The sequence below is a fragment of the Thermomyces lanuginosus genome, assembly GCF_041956635.1.
Source record: "Thermomyces lanuginosus strain ATCC 200065 unplaced genomic scaffold VTN49scaffold_7, whole genome shotgun sequence".
NCBI classification, from domain to species: domain Eukaryota; kingdom Fungi; phylum Ascomycota; class Eurotiomycetes; order Eurotiales; family Trichocomaceae; genus Thermomyces; species Thermomyces lanuginosus.
Genome location: NW_027192341.1, coordinates 1125052 through 1141515, shown reverse-complemented (window position 1 = coordinate 1141515; position 16464 = coordinate 1125052). Strand labels below are relative to the sequence as shown.

General features: G+C 52.8%; 6 protein-coding genes across 6 annotated transcripts in view; 4 read left to right on the top strand and 2 right to left on the bottom strand.

Moving 5' to 3' along the window:
- Positions 1-515, bottom strand: part of VTN49DRAFT_7909 (uncharacterized protein) — a gene marked incomplete at both ends in the record, with an annotated part of 3094 nt that extends 2579 nt beyond the window's left edge. Inside the window, 3 exons of the mRNA XM_069416230.1 lie at positions 66-187; positions 244-282; positions 357-515. Of these exons, the coding sequence (XP_069272270.1) occupies positions 66-187; positions 244-282; positions 357-515 (320 nt within the window). The remainder of the gene's footprint in view (positions 1-65; positions 188-243; positions 283-356) is intronic.
- Positions 516-1626: 1111 nt separating this feature from the next.
- Positions 1627-3742, top strand: VTN49DRAFT_7908 (uncharacterized protein; the record flags this gene model as incomplete). The annotated part of the gene is made up of 5 exons (XM_069416229.1): positions 1627-1867; positions 1932-2215; positions 2277-2373; positions 2454-3091; positions 3149-3742. 5 exons carry the CDS (start codon positions 1627-1629, stop codon positions 3740-3742), a joined length of 1854 nt encoding a protein of 617 aa, XP_069272269.1.
- A 1017-nt stretch (positions 3743-4759) lies between these two features.
- VTN49DRAFT_7907 (uncharacterized protein) lies at positions 4760-5890 on the top strand (the record flags this gene model as incomplete). The annotated part of the gene is made up of 2 exons (XM_069416228.1): positions 4760-4857; positions 4921-5890. The coding sequence occupies 2 exons, from the start codon at positions 4760-4762 to the stop codon at positions 5888-5890; spliced, it is 1068 nt and encodes a 355-aa protein (XP_069272268.1).
- A 1139-nt stretch (positions 5891-7029) lies between these two features.
- VTN49DRAFT_7906 (uncharacterized protein) lies at positions 7030-8526 on the bottom strand (the record flags this gene model as incomplete). The annotated part of the gene is made up of 1 exon (XM_069416227.1): positions 7030-8526. The coding sequence occupies one exon, from the start codon at positions 8524-8526 to the stop codon at positions 7030-7032; it is 1497 nt and encodes a 498-aa protein (XP_069272267.1).
- A 2386-nt stretch (positions 8527-10912) lies between these two features.
- Positions 10913-13021, top strand: VTN49DRAFT_7905 (uncharacterized protein; the record flags this gene model as incomplete). The annotated part of the gene is made up of 4 exons (XM_069416226.1): positions 10913-11230; positions 11302-11572; positions 11631-11775; positions 11830-13021. 4 exons carry the CDS (start codon positions 10913-10915, stop codon positions 13019-13021), a joined length of 1926 nt encoding a protein of 641 aa, XP_069272266.1.
- Positions 13022-14069: 1048 nt separating this feature from the next.
- VTN49DRAFT_7904 (uncharacterized protein) lies at positions 14070-15999 on the top strand (the record flags this gene model as incomplete). Its single annotated transcript, XM_069416225.1, has 4 exons — positions 14070-14381; positions 14469-15339; positions 15392-15459; positions 15511-15999. The coding sequence occupies 4 exons, from the start codon at positions 14070-14072 to the stop codon at positions 15997-15999; spliced, it is 1740 nt and encodes a 579-aa protein (XP_069272265.1).
- Between the last annotated feature and the right edge of the window lie 465 nt (positions 16000-16464).

Sequence of the window (16464 nt, the reverse complement as noted above, 5' to 3'; positions counted from 1 at the left end):
AAAAAAAATAAAACACCGATCAGCACGAGTTTGCAGCCAGCGATCCATGGAGCAGGGTTGCGCACAGGTCTTTCTGCCAATAACCGTGATACGACGTTGCATCTGCCGCATCCACATCGTCGTCCCACTGGGCTGTCACTGGAGTAATCCAGATAGCTGTGAAGCCCATATCCTGGATGTAATCCAGCTAGGAAATAAAGTCAGCGACGAAGTCGATATGAGCGAAAATCAGAAGCCACTTACGTTGTTGATGATACCTCGCCATGTTCCCCCGCAATATTTCTGCATGTGCACGGTTAGCATGGAGAAGACCCCTTGTACGTCCCGGGAAGAGAAACACAGGGTTAGTTGCATACCCCGGCAGTGGTGTCACAGGGAGCCGTGGTCGAATTGTCGGTACGCGCAAACCGGTCCGTCAGCATGAAATAGATCGACTGAGCTTTCCACTCATCCGGAGTCGCTGCCCGGACCAGTGTGGGCGACAGCAGAGCAGCAATTGCGGCGAGAGACTTCATCTTTTGTGGCCAACTGAAGTACTACTCGTTCTATGACTTGTCCCGAGTTGAAATCGAGAATCATCCAACGAGTCTTTTTTCGACGAGAGACTCAGATGACCTCGTCTGATCAGTTCAGTTGTGACACGACAGAGTCAGACATCGGCGACAAAGTGGCTCGATCAACCCTTTAAATATTCTACGATTCGCTCGGTGAAGGTCATACCGAGATTAGAGCAAAAGGCGACGACGGAAAATTCGGACCATCCATAGCCAGTAGATTGATCGACTGCGGTGGCAATGGCATCTTCCATCTTCTCAAATGAGCGAGGTACATGATTCTAAAGCCGTTGGTGATGGGCAATTAGGCAAATGTTTGGACAAAGGTTTATTGTGATGGGCAGACAACTCCACCCGCGACGGCATCTCATCACGCCCAATTGAACGTCGTCGGATGATCGTGATGGTCAGTTTTGAGGTATCTTCCGAAGAGCCAATTTGGATTACCCGGCAGTCCGGCAGTCCGACGGTCCAGACAAGGATCAATCAGGGCCTGGCACTATTTTAGCATGTCGGTTAGTCCCCAATCGGCTCTGCATTTGACAGCGGACATCTGCCGATCAGGAACGAAACGGTGCCTGCCGTTGTTGCCCTGTGAGCTCTTTATGCATGTCAATTCATAATAATCCCGATAATAGGCCGCAGCTATTCCACCCTGGGGAAAGGGTTTGTTGAATGTCGGCGATTTGGGGTACATCTGGGGGTTCGGCACTTCAGTGTCTCCAGGTCCGAATTTCATGCATTCATGCATGAAAATGCGGAGGGAACCTCGGCACTGTCACCATCCCCGTCAAACTACGGCTTTTGGCGGGCTACATTGGCTACAATGGCCACAATGGCTACAACGGCCTGTCAAGGTATCCATTAATTTCTCCGAAGCTCCTGCAACGTTTCGACACCCTAAATTTCCGTTTCCGCTACGGAGAGCGGAGTACCGGATACTTTTTGGACTTTTCATGTGCTTCTGTCGGGCATTCAAAGACCGGGCCTGTCCTAACGTCCAGGGGATCGTTTGGCAGATCTTCCCTCATGCGTTCACAGAGCGAAGTTTGTTTAATTGAGTCATCAAAACATGTTATTCCAACCGACTTTGTGCGCGGCCCTTGGACTCGCCGCCTTGATCGTCCAAGGCGGAGAAGCCAGACCTGAAACAACCGTCCCACATGCAACGGGCTCGCTCGACGACTTCCTCGCCGCACAGAGTCCGATTGCTTTCCAAGGCATCCTGAACAATATCGGGCCTAGCGGAGCGTACTCGGAAGGTGTCAATCCGGGTGTGGTCATTGCGAGTCCAAGTAAACAAGATCCCGACTGTATGCCTGCTCTGGAAATTTTTCAATTCTGTTGGCAGGACTCTCTCTCTAATATGGCACATAGACTTTTACACCTGGGTGCGCGACGCTGCTCTCACTGTCCAATATCTGGTGGAGGAGCTGGTTGCAGGAAATGCCAGTCTTCAGTTCCTCATTCAGGACTACATCAGCTCCCAGGCACGACTGCAGACGGTGGAAAATCCATCCGGCTCCCTCTCGTCGGGTGGTCTAGGAGAGCCCAAGTTTCATGTCGACGAGACCGCCTTTACGGACTCCTGGGGCCGACCACAGCGGGACGGCCCGCCTCTCCGCGCCATTGCCATGATTTCGTTTGCCAATTACCTGATTGTAAGTCAGATTTCCCATCATGCGAGTAAATTGACATGGATGTGCTCAGTGTAGTTTTCAGGACAACGGTCATCAATCGACTGTGGAGGACATCATCTGGCCGATTGTTCGCAATGACTTGTCCTATGTCTCGCAGCATTGGAACGAAACAACTTTTGGTATGTGCTTACGCCGTACTAGTTGATTGGAGAGTTTGGATTATAGGAGAGCCTCAAGCTAATACGGAGTTTTTCCGAAGACATCTGGGAGGAAGTCCATAGCTCATCGTTTTTCACCACGGCTGTCCAGTACCGTGCTCTGGTCCAAGGCAGTGCCTTGGCTAGCAAGCTCGGCCATACCTGCGACAACTGCGGGTCCCAAGCACCGCAGATCCTTTGCTTCCTGCAGTCGTATTGGACCGGGTCGCACATCTTAGCCAACACCGGTGGCGGCCGCTCGGGAAAGGACGTCAGCACGATCCTCGGCGTCATTGGCTCGTTTGATCCGAACGCCGACTGTGATGACGTTACCTTCCAGCCCTGCTCGGCCCGGGCTCTTGCAAATCACAAGCAGGTCGTTGACAGCTTCCGCAGTATCTATGCCATCAACGCTGGCATCCCGTCAGGGTCGGCTGTTGCGGTTGGACGTTATCCCGAGGATGTCTATCAGGGTGGACACCCCTGGTACCTAACAACGGCTGCGGCGGCGGAGCAGCTTTACGACGCCATTTACCAGTGGAACCATGTAGGGCACATCGACATCAATGCTGTCAATCTGGACTTCTTCAAGAGCATTTATCCGTCAGCCGCCGAGGGCACATACACATCAGACTCTTCAACATTTCAAGACATTATATCTGCTGTACGGACCTATGCGGACGGGTTTCTCAGCGTAATTGTAAGTCCAAACCTTCGAAAACGAATGCCTCAAGTCTTCCACTGACATTTTGCGCAGGAGAAATACACTCCGCCGGATAACTTGCTTGCCGAGCAGTTCCACCGGGAGACGGGCATTCCACTATCGGCAGCTTCTCTGACATGGTCCTACGCCGCGCTCAACACGGCCGCGCAGCGGCGAGCGTCAATCGTGCCCTCACCGTGGAACTCTAACAGCACAGATCTCCCGGACAAATGCTCGGCAACCTCGGCAACAGGGCCGTATGCCACGCCCACAAACACGGCATGGCCAACCACTACGCAGCCACCGGAGCGGCCGGCATGCACACCGCCGTCGGAAGTAACACTCACCTTCAACGCGCTCGTCGACACCGCGTTTGGCCAGAATATTTATCTCGTGGGCTCCATTCCGGAGCTCGGATCGTGGGATCCGGCCAACGCCCTCTTGATGAGCGCAAAGAGCTGGACTAGCGGAAATCCGGTCTGGACGCTATCCATTTCCCTTCCAGCAGGAACCTCTTTTGAGTACAAGTTCATTCGAAAGGATGATGGTTCCTCGGATGTTGTCTGGGAAAGTGACCCGAATCGTTCGTACAACGTGCCGAAGGATTGCGGTGCCAACACGGCCACCGTGAATTCTTGGTGGCGATGAACCAACTTGTTTCTGTCCACACTCCGCCCTGTTGTCAGTTCCTGGTCGTAGATCGATAAAATATGACTTGTGTACTTGACAAAGAAATGATGTAAAAGCGTTCTGTTATGTAGTAGGTTAGCACTTTTCCCTAGTAGGGAGTACTCCGTAGGTATGCCGATACCGAACTCCGACCGGAGTAAAACTAACGTGTCGAGTATCGCGATGTTGCGCGTGGGGAGTAAGGACGATTAGGGCTGAATGCTGCAGATCCTTTCCTTCACCGTCTCAGAGACACGGAGTCAGGTTTGACCATGGCCGCGGTGTGAAGCTGTTGATGCTCATTTTCCTGTCCAATATTTCAAGGACAACGTTGCCAACATCAATCCCAGCAATGAGTCCTCGTGTTGACTGTGCTGCCCTGGGATCAGAGACTTCGGGAATACATTGAAGTTAGCAAAACAATGCCGTCCACTAACTATGTGCGCTCACGTCTACCAAGTGCACGATCCGTTCTGTGGAAGGGGAAGTTATCCTGGTACAGGCTTGCTTGCGATTCTGGATCGACTGCGAAAAAAAGAGGGGACATGCGTCTGGAAAGTTGCGATTCAAAACGATGTCATCAGCTCATTGCCTCTTGAAATCCTGCTCGAGATCAGAGATTATCTTGAACTAAACGATATTCTCCGAAGCCGGATGGTGCGTATCGTCTTGTTGCTCGATGTTGAAAGAGACATTTTTATTTGACAGGAGCAAACGTCCGAACAAGTCTCGAAACAATAGCGCTCTATTTTCTCAAGCGGTCCAGTCATGAGACCTTTTCTGCGGGAGGCTCTTGCGCTCCTGGACATGAAAGGCACGGAGATATCCGCCACGGACGTTATGGCTTATTTTCGATGGTACGGTGGATTGAAATATGGAAAGCCAGTAAAGAAAATGTTTCTCCCATGGCCAGAAGGCCGGATAAGATTGGAGCAAAGGATTGAGATTTATTCGCGGCGGCTATATTATCATGAATGGAAGAAGAGAGCAGTCGGAATGTTGGATCTGGAAACTAGAAAGAGGCGGCTTTGGCCCGCAAACGATAACACGTACTTTGAATTCTTTGCATCTGATCGATATCTTTTGATCTCGGGGTAAGTTGAGGACAGGATAGTAGATTCCTGTTGGCTCGACAGGTCGTCTAACTGCAGTGCTAGGAAACGTCTGATTGCGTGGGATATACAGGAGTCGCGGAAAGTTGGGGAGATTAGTGGTGAGCCCTGGCAGGTGAACATCGTGCAGGATAAGGTCGTCATGTTTGAACGAAAGTCAATTGAACCTCGTCGGAATGACTTACTCTACGTTTGGGATCTGAGCTCAAATCGTGTCCAAAAGATTGGCGAATTCGACGATCTTTGGATGTGGCACGTCGAACCGGATGAGAACTTGCTGGTGACGTTCGAAATCAGATGGAACACAAGGCCGGTGGAGACGCAGCAGATCAACTGGACATTGACTGGGCAGCTGCTCGACAGAAAGCCTTTTGGCCGAACGGATTGCCTGTCGGGGTGGAACAGGAGACATATGGGACCGTTGGGATACCCTAGGATTCTTACGCATGACCACAAGACTGTAACATACGTGGTTGAACCCCGTTCGAGGAACACGTTGGTGCTCAGATACGACCACACCGTGGAGAGGCTGGACATGAAGTTTTCTAATGCGCAGGGCCTATTTCCCCCCCATGGTCCTACACTGTTTTTCACCAAGGACAATTGCGTCTTTCCCACCTCTGAACTATTCTATCACCTGCATAAAAGCTATAATGACGATCACGAGGTGCTCTTCATCATCAATACCAGTGTGTTCGACATAAACGACGTCAAGCATGAATTAAAAGCACGAGAGCGCAAAGGTCGGAAGTTATTGATCGACATAGAGAGATGCCCGACCTCTGGGGAGCATATCTCAATGCACAAATTACAGCTCTTTGCCGACCGAGAAGTATTAAGCCTGGCCGGCGATGACGGCATTGAGCTCTGGTTCTTCAATCCCAATTTCGTTCCCGACATTCCAGGTGCAGTGCCGGCGCGCTATGCTGCAATGGATGGGAGCTGGAAACGAAGCTACTTCATCTATCGAACAAAACGACTTCTTAGGAAACTGGCATGCATAAACTACGAGTAGCTATATCTAACAGTTCTAACAATGGCCCTCCCCGGTATCTAAATGCATGGGACTTGCAGACATTACAAAAGTGCAGAGGAGAACTTCCTTGTTCACCCATCTGGATACATCTCGCAAAGGACAAGCTGATCCTGGTAGAAGATCCTGTCGATTATGACAAATGAGCCGTTTGTTCTTTCTCTTTACATATTGGATTTGGGCTCGAATAGCGCCCAAAAATAAATAGTTTCGAGAATCTATGGCTGTGGCATGTGGATGTGGATGGGAACTTGCTGGTGACGTTCGAGATTGACTGGGGCACAAATCCGCTAGAGGTGAAGCAGTGCAAGTGGACATTGACTGACCAGCTGCTAGAAAGCAAACATTTATCCCTGTCACTGTCTGGTCACCGGATTGCAGATGGTTCTCTCGAGCCGATTTTTGGAATAAAGAAACCATCGCATGTACCGCTGCAGGACGATGAGATGCGAAAGTTGCGACGAGCATCACTTACTGGATCTCATATACGATCATCCTCCGTGGACAAGCCGCGCATCCAGTGGAATGAGAGGCGTTGGAGCAAATACTACAGACCGTCTTGCGCTTTCCTCACGCCTGACATATTCTATTATGTGGACTACTATCGCTTTTGGCCCCCCTAGGTAATCTGCAATGTGTACGAGCGGATCCCGCCGGAGAATCCGCCCCGGTATTGCTAGTACCATCCTAAAGAAGAACGGGGTCCGCATCTTGAATCATTCCAGCATAACCAATCTTGATGCTGCTGACGAAAGTAGGTTAGCACCTGATCAGTAATAGTATGCGTGCTCTACGACTCCAATAAGTTGCTTGTTCTTTTCTCGCGGATCTCTACCACGAATTGACTACGACTGATTCGCGACCCCATGTTCCCATGCATTTTTGTTCTATAATACATTGAAGTATACGATGCCAGAATTCAGGGCTGATTGTGATGGCTGGTGGCGACAAAAAAAAACACACCCGTCTATTAATGTAGAAATAACCAAGCCTCAAACGCCGAACTCTGACCGCCCGAACCGTGTGCATAACGAGGAAGCAAAACACCAACACCAAGCCGTAAGCAGCAAAAAGAAAAAAAAAAAAAAAAAAAACGAAAATAAGAAATGTGTTCAAAAGTCCTATTGCACCGGCCGCCAAATCAACTCAATGACTCGGTCGCCTTGTTGATTGTTCTGCAGAGCGACCGCTTCCTGCGGCGTGGCTTGTCTTTGCCCGTTCGGGTCTCTTGGAGCTCGGAGGATGTAGATTTGTCGCACGGAGCCGTCGTCCTCGACGATGCTATCTTCTAGCTTATATGAGACCTTGCCGGGATCCTTGGGGCGGAGAGGCGCCAGGCGGAAATAGAACGAGTGGTCGTTGGATCCGTTCATATCGTCCCAGGTCTTCTCCATGGGCCGGACGCCTTTGGAATTGGCGATCGCTTGGTTGTACTGGTCACTGTACTGGATGACGGAGTATCCGTTTGTCAGGATCCAATCGTCGGCGAACCGCCATTGCCGCAAGATGCAGGTAGTGCCGCAGGCGCGCGAGACGGACGAGATTTTGGTCATGTCGGCCTTGAACCAAGACCGCCAGTGATGCAACGAGATGGGCAGCTTCCGTCCTGCCTCGAAGAATCCCGACGCATCTCCCGGGAGGTCCATTTGGTAGAGCCCCGGGTCGATCGTCAGCTTCGTATCCGTCAGCTGATAGATGCACCAGGCAATCTTCCCGTCACCGTGTTCGGTGTGCTCCCTGCAGCCATCCCAGACCTCGCCGAGTTGAGTCAGCAGTGGGCGGGAGATGAAGATGCCCGCGCCGCCAAAGGCGAAGACGCCAAAGATCCCAATCTGTCTGGCGTTCTCCGAGAGCGCTCCGATGTAGTAGGGTTGCGTTTCGTCGTACTGCGCCAGCATTTCTACCAGTCCCGTCATGGACGGGAAAAAGGTGTCATCATCCATGACCACAGACCACTTGGTCTCCGGCCGAGCATTGTCCGCGAGCACCTTGACCAGCGACCAGTATCGCGTCTCGTAGTCTTTGTCCGACTCGATAATAGACAGGTTGATGCCCAGCCGGTTTGCTTTCCGTTCAATCGCTGCGAGATCCGCTCCGGGCCCAATGACGGCCAGCATGCGCGCGTTGGAATGTCCCAGCCAGTGGCCAAAGGCATCCATCGCTTCCAGCAGTCGCTCGCCCGTTGTCGAGATGGCGAAGTCGATGTGTGACGCATCTACTTTCGGCGGTGGCCGCGGCACCCTCAGCTGGATCGGTGGTCCGCAGGTCAGATTCCACCTGCTGCCGGTTTCGTCGGCGTCCATGCCCGAGTCGTCCGAGGACACATTCAGCAGTGCCATGTCTACGTCCATCGACATGGGCAATTCGTCCATGGTCCATTTGGGCTCGATTTCCCTTCGCACATGGTGGACGGGCTCCTGCAGGTTGTACTTGTGTAGAATGGTTTCATCGGCATGGCATTCGATCGGTTCCGGCGTCGTGGTGCCCAGAACTCTCTCCACAGGAAATGACGATCGGAAATCCACCTGGCGGCCGTACGGGTAGGCGATGAGAATCAAGCAGGCTGTCAGCACAAAGGCGACTGCCCAGCGACACCGGGATTTTGCCAGCGAGGCCATGGCCGCGGGGGCAATGATCCCGGAGAGTACAGTATCCGAGAGCGGCGGTGGTGGGACAACAGCGGTTTGAACTAGGCTATCCCATAGAAGATGAAGGCACTACAAGAGCCGTGATGGGGGACCGGGCGGCGGGGGGGGGGGGAGGATGGTCATCCAGACGTTGACGATTGCCAGGGGATTTTACAAATTTATGATTTTATGATTTTATGACTCGCAGAATAGTAATGCTGGGTGGCGGAGTCGATAATCGGCGATGACGGGGTGCCTTGTCTCTCGAAATGGAACTCAAAGTGGCCCCCCCCGGGGAAAAGCAGAGAGGATCAGAGAAAGGGACGTCAGTGGGTAAGCCATGTTTGAGATCGTCCAGGGACGCGTGTCCACAGGCTGCTTGCATGATCTCCCGCTTCCTCTCTCCGGCTGGTTTGATAGGGCAGGTCTTTGATATGTCCCAGATCTGTCTCCATTGTTTCTCCGATCGCTGGGTTCCCGCGATCATGGATTTCCATGAATTCCTCGGTCCTCATCGCCCGGACTGAGAGCCAGGCTGGGTACGACCGAGGAGATCATTTTCTTGACGAGCTACAAGCTAAGAGACTCTGAACGGGGTCCTGGGCCAGGGACTGCGCCCGGCGCCAATCAAAAATGCACGTTGGCTGTCCACAGTGGATGCTCAGAAAATGCTGGATGATCGTCATTTGGGCCCCGTTTGCCATTAGGAACCAGGGGACTCGGGGGAGAAGTCAAAAAAAAAAAATCGTTATTTTACTCGCAGAGAACACAGAATCCTTGCTACAATTAACACGACTCCTCATGGCGATGCATGAGGTGAGATACATGCATCCAACTGTCACACCACGGCTATTGATCGTGGATTGAAACAAGCCTTTTAGCCTGCCCGCCAAACCGGGTTGCCGCTTGGGCGGGAAAATGACGGATGGGGGCCATGTTGAAATTGCAAAAGGAAAAAAGCGACCACTGATTGGATGGAGATTCGGAAAAAAACAGCCAAGCTTTTCCAGAAGCAGCAGAATCGAACGACCTTGGGCGACTCAATGCAAAATGTCGCAACGTCATTGGTGACCCACTGCAATCCATTCTGTTGAAAATTCCAAATTTGTAGTTGACGTCATAGGCGTTGACCGCTTCCGCCCCATGCCGCTAAACCAGGAACGGCCAAGTTCTCGACAGAGGACGGAGACTGCGTTTCAGGACAGCCCCCAGGTCCGTCAATCATGCCCTTGCATCAATTTCTCCTGCAACCCCTGCTGCTTGACAGGGTAACGATCAACTGGCAATCTTGGGATTTTAATTTCTCCAGGTCGGCGATTGAGCGACGTTGGACCAACATCTGGAGAGCCCCTTGGGACGCGGGCAGACGTCGCTTCCGTCTACAGTAGCATCGTCCCTGGCAGACATCGTCGCCGCGTCGGAGTCGCCTTTTCGTTGGCAGATGCTCGCGTCGTGCGGGGAGCATTTGATTAGGTGGTGATTGATTTCCTCGGTCGCAACGGTTGATAGGACTGTGGCCTCATGCGCTGATGTTATCTCTCTGACTTGATGCCCATTGAAGACACTGCTGAATGGCCCCTGCAGATGTACGACGATGGACGCATACCGCCACCACTTCCCAGGTAATCGTCGGAAATCTGGAAACGGTGAGATTTCACGAGGAGTACGGAGTACAGAGTACTCGTACTCCATACAAATGGCGTCAATTGGTTGGCTGCGTGGACTTTTCCGCTCAGAGTCTGGTATACTGTTCATTTCTTGCTCTCAAAGGTCCAAGCCTTTGGGCGTATATTGGCCCCAAAAGACGTGCCAACGCCATGCATTCCCATTGCAAGTACGAGAAGTTTGTTGCACGTGCGACATGCATGCATTGCACTGCACCGAGGCTACGAGGATGGTTTATGATAGACAACTCGGAACCCTACTAGCGTAACGCGAGAGCGGCTGGATGATTGTGGTCACGACGTAGTAAGCCTAAGGGGCACACAGTCTCTGCAACCGTAAGCGAAATCGAAGAGACAGCTCCTCTGCCGGAGTCGTCGAATCAAGCTGTCAAACGACCAGATTGTGAACGGAGATTTGATTCCATTGGAGATGGTTTCGACGGGATGTGACACTAGTCCGGATTTGGAAGTTACAATTTCCAACGCCGCGCCCGCACAAGCTGCCTGAGGTCCGCATTCAAAGAACAAGTTGAAGCTGCCAGCAAGCCAAGCCGATCGTATTTGTGACAGCACCCCGCGTGCCTCCAGCTCCGAACTGACCGGTCCTGTCGCGACAGCTATGCTGTAACCGGATCCGATCGGACATTCAGACCCCACAATCCCGCATTCAGCTCGGCGGCAAAAAGTCCAGACTTCCCAGTGTCGAATCTACCATGGCGGCGGAGTCACTGACCGCGCTACTTCAGCGGTCGTCGATCGAGGACCATGAAGAAGTTCTCAACGCATGCAATGCCGCATTGGCCAAGTCCAAGACCGATATCCACGCCCAACATGTGAAGGTGGTGGCGCTGTTGAAGCTTGATCGCTACGAGGACGCATTGCGGGTGCTGGAGGAAGCTGGCGACGCGCTCAAGTCGCGAGCGGCTTTTGAGTATGCTTACGCACTCTATAAATGTGGCCATCTAGAGGAGGCTGCAGATGTTGCGGCCAGATTGACGGAGCGGGGTCCGCAACATGTGTTAGCGCAAGCGGTAGGCATTTCAATATCAAGTAACTCGCCCCGGTGGGATCCTGTGTAACTGATGATCCGTCCGTATTTCAGAGTTATCGTGCCGAAAACTTTGAAACGGCGGCAAAGGTCTACAAGGCTCTTTCCGAGCATCCGGAACTCGGCAATGAGTCGAATGATCTGAGAATCAACACCTGGGCGACGGAGGCACAGGCAGTCTGGAAACGGCGGGCGGCATGGCTGCAGCCGAGGCGACCGACAAGAGAGGATCTCGAAGCTTTCGAAACCGCCTATAATGCGGCTTGCTTGAGCCTCGCTCGAGGAGATTTCCGTCAAGGCGAGGTTCTGCTAAAACGAGCCAAGGGTGCGTACTCGACACTCCCCGATATTTGTGAGTCCTGTCATGTTGATTCGTGTTACAGAATTGTGCAAGACTTCCGAGTACCTGTCAGCCGAGGAAAAGACTGCAGAGTTGCTTCCGATCATGGTGCAAGAGATCTACGCGCTCATCATGCAAGAAAAATTCGACCAAGCGGAGGAACTTGCAAACGAAATATCCGTCGACGAGTAAGCTCTAATCCCCCTTTTCTGAGCACGCCGTGGCTGATTCATGTACTCCAGGATCTCGGAGCTTTCGACGAGGACAATCGCAAAAAATAATATCCTACTGGCTCGCAAATCAGACACCAACCCGTTTGCTCTCTTTAAAGAATTCCATGATACACCGACACCGCAAGGAAACGACAAGCTCTTTGAGTTCCAAGATCATATCATGAAGTCAAACGCCTATGCTGTCGACATGCTTGTTCAAAAGTTCGATGGTATCGTCCGCTCCACAAACAAGGCTCTGTCTCGGAGGCCATACCCTTCAGCGTCTCCGAGCGACACCCTTCTCTCCGTATACAATGCCGCCGCGCATGTTCGAGGCAAAACCGGCCGCCAAGCCATTGACGTGGTCAAAAAGCTCGTGAACAAGCGCCCGAAAGACATCGGCTTGGCTCTCACCTTGGCTCAACTATACGTTGGTATTGGGAACATCTCCTTGGCCGTCGCCACATTACAAAACGTGACTCGGCAACTGGAGGAATCCATTTCCGAAGCGGACCAGGATGTACGATTCAGTCCGGGCCTAGTCAGCGCCCTCATTGTCCTCTACAAGCTGGATGGGCGGAAACACCACATCCCAGAGGAACTGCGCAAAGCGGCCGCATATTGGCGACAGCGGCCCCATCCCCCGCACAGCATTCTTTGTGCAGCGGCAGTTTCCCTGCTACGATCCTCCGAGCCGGCCGACCTCTCGACATCACAAGAACTGTTCGATTTAATCCGTGAACAGAACCCAGAAGACAAATTCGCCACGGCCGGTTACATTGCTGCATATGCGACCAGCGATCTCTCCAAGATCCAGGACCAGCTGGATGCGTTACCTTCTGCCCAGGAGCTGGTCAAGGATGTCGATGTTTCTGCGCTGGAAAGCGAAGGCATTCCTCCTGTGGAGACGAGTGCGGCAGTCTTGGCCGGCGCTCGGAAGAGGGCTGCTCGCAAAGAGGAAGGCCGTGTTAAGAAAAGGGTCCGCAAATCGCGGCTCCCCAAGGACTACGATCCGAACAAGACGCCTGACCCCGAACGATGGCTGCCACTCCGAGAACGCTCCACATACCGACCAAAGGGGAGGAAGGCGAAGCAAAGAGCGGCGGAGAGAACCCAGGGAGGGATTGTCCCTGAGCAATCTGATAACCGAGCATCGCCGTCTCCGGCGCCCGCGCAAAAAGCTGGCGGTGCATCAAAGAAGAAGAAGAAGGGGAAGCGATGAATTTCGATTGATTAGATCTGAAATAATGCCATGCCTACTACAGTACGAGTAGAGTGCCTGCCCACCGCAAGTATTAGTTCCTGTAGCTCGGATCGGGCCCTGTGGCGGTGACGTTGGCTTGTGGCTGAGTCTTTCATGACTGACTCGTGTGTGTGGCTGTGCGATCATCCAGGAGCACGTTGCCCGAGCTTCTAATCAAAAAATTGGATTTCAAAGAGCGTCCTCCTTTCCTTAGGAAGTTTAGTCCAAGAAGTTCGGGAATAGATCAAGCTCAATCCGTCGATATTCAATGCCCCTCCTCCCCACTCCGCGCTGGGAGCAAAGTTACGAGAACCATGATCTTCGTATACAGTCCAGAGGATGATTCCGTAGAGCTTACTAGGCGGCTCCGCAAGGCACACACGTCAGGGTTGGCATCGGTATTTAACGGCTGGCCGCTTCCGTAGATCCAGTGCTCTGTAGATTGATTGTTGAGCGACAATATTGCGCTTGATATTCTGATCTTCTCAGCTTGAACTCTTCCCGCATTCCATCCATGGGTGTGAGTGACTGCTCTGAGCCCTAGTCGAGAGTCAAAAGATCCGAAACGCAACGCCATTACGACAAATCGACTAACCACCGGTGTTGGATTACATCCAGTTCGCCGCGAAAATAGCGAATAGCCAACAAACTCGTCCGGGTGGTGGTGCGGCCATGTATCCGCCGCCAAACCCATCGCAACCGGCTTATGTAGGTATCTTCTACCGTCTGTATGCGCGAGGTGCAGGCCAATGGCTCACATTTAGGGCCAAAACAGCCCGGACAGCAGCAGTATCAGCCATATCCTGGCCCGCAGCAGCAGGCCCAGCAACAGCAGTACCCGCCAAACACACAGCCTAGTGGCTCGGTAAGTTAGCGCTTTTTTATTTTTCATCGGACGCGTCACTCGCGAATTTTGGACCGCGCATCTTTTGTTTGCTTTTTCCCATTTCGCATTCCACGTTGCTTTTTGCTGTCAAATATCGGTTCGGCAAATATTCGAGACCTGCCCATTTCTTTTCCGCCGGCCATGTCCAGACCCTACAGTCAAGGCCCGCATCCTGGCATGCAGCCTCCATACCCTACATCTGCTCCCCCGCAATCGCCATATTCATATTCCCAAGCTCCGCCGGCCCAACCACCAGCTCGTCCCGCGCCACAGGCATCGGCTCCAGGCTATCCTCAATACCAGTATAGCCAGGCGCCGCCGCCGCCGCAGAACTTTGCGCAAGCGCAACCGCCGCCGTCCGGTGGATATTCAGCGGCGCAATCGCCATATTCGCAGCCTCCATCCTCTTATGCGCCACCACAGCAGCAACCAGCGGCTTATTACAGTTCCCCTGTTCGTTGAATCACTTGCATGCTCTCGTCATGGGTTTCTAATGTCAGGCAAACGCGGAAGGGCCGTGGCTAATCGATGCTCGCTTAGGGACAACAACCCCCGTATGCACCGTATCAGCCCCAAACCCAGGGTCCTCCGCCGGGACCAGCGCCCGCCGGTTATGGACCGCCGCCCGCCGGCGCTCCTCCCGGTCATCCTCAACCGCAGCCTCAGTATCAGCCCGCACCTCCTCAGGATCTCGCCGTGTACCGTCAACTGTTGATCTCGACAATCCAAGATAACCAATTGCAGCCATTCTACCCGCCGCACAAGCTGGACCAGGTCGTCGAGAATTTGAGGAATGCACCGGACAGAATCAGGGAGTTGATGAATGAGTGGAGCGTTGGTCTAGAGGTCGCCACGGATATGCTCAAGCTGTCGCTGTATGACGTCGTCATTTATGTGGACGACAGTGGCTCTATTCGGTACACGGAAAGCGAAGATCGCTTGGGCGAACTGAAACGAGTGCTGACCTTGATCACCTCGGCCACTACCAAGTTCGATCAGAATGGCGTATCCATTCGGTTTATGAACTCGCATGAGCAAAGTGACCACGTGCGGAGTGTGAGCGACGTCGACGCGCTGCTCTCTCGTGTCCAGTTTTCGGGGTTGACACCCCTGGGGACCAATTTGAAGTACAAGGTCTTGGAGCCTTTGGTCGTGAGTCCTGTTCGAGCCAATCGTCTCGAAAAGCCCGTGTTGGTCATCATTATCACCGATGGCCGGCCTGCTGGAGAAGATCAGAAAGCAGTTGCGAATGCCGTCGAGTATGTGGTCGATGAGGTCTCCCGGTCTCAATATGGTCGCGGTGCAATTGCTCTTCAGTTTTGCCAGGTCGGCTCGGATGTGCAAGCACGCCAATTCTTGAGCGAGCTGGATGAGGATCCGAAAGTTGGCTCGCTGGTTGACTGCACCTCAAGTAAGTTTCTCATTTCACACAGTCCAAATTCAGTTTTCTGACTCGTTCATAGATCTAGAGGTTGAGCAGGATGAAATGTCGAAAGCAAACCAATCGATACAGCTGACTCGAGAGCTTTGGGTACGACAAACTCATCTTCAGTGTGTGATTCTTTGTTGACGTTCTCTGCAGGTTGCCAAAGTCATGTTAGGGGCAATCGACTCGTCCTATGATACCAAGGATGAGAAGAGGCCCGGGCGCAGACCGAAAACCCAGACCTCCACCGCGCCTTATGGCGGCTACAGTCAAGCTCCATATCCGCCCAGCTCTGCGGCTCCTGCACCTCAGGCCGGGTATGCGCCGCCCCCTCCTAACTACGGCCAGCCTAGTTACGGTCAGCCAGCCTACGGTCAGCCCGCGTACGGGCAGCCACCGCCTAATCCGTATGGTCAGCCGCAGTACGGACAACCGGGGTATGGAGCGCAAGGCTATGGACAGCCGTATGGGCAACAACAATATGGGCAGCAGCAGTACGGGCAGCAACCATATCCTTATGGTGGCTATAGCCAGCCGCCTCAAACTCAAGCGCCCGGAGCTCCTTATGCGCCGCCGCCGCAGGGAGGCTACCCCTCTCAACAACCTCCATATGGGCAGGGCCCCCCTCCTCCGCGTACCTACTGATTGAGCAGCAGATAGGAGGACAGGACGTCCAGATGGCTTTCCAAATTCAAATGTTGTCTCATTGAAATTGAGTTGCGGATGTATCATGTATATTGTAAGTTAGTGCTAAGACTGTCTATCAGGACCATGACAATGACCATTTTATTTTTATCTGTTGTATTGTATCGGCCAGTGCATGTGCATTCATCAATATTGACTAGATCTGACTAGGCAAATTCACCGATGATATCACCACTTGATCCTCCATGATACGGTGCTTGGCCATTGTGGCAGGAGGGAAGTGGTAATGATGGCAGGTTCCTGAATTCCTGAATGCCTGAATGCCTTGGTGCCTGGGTGCCTAGGTGCCTGGCGGAACACAGGACGGAAAACCAAAAAACTTAGACTCAGTGGCAACTGGCAAAACCGGAAAAAGTCCAGATCCCTGAAGCAGAACCAGACCATGTGGTGGTGACGTGAGGCTGT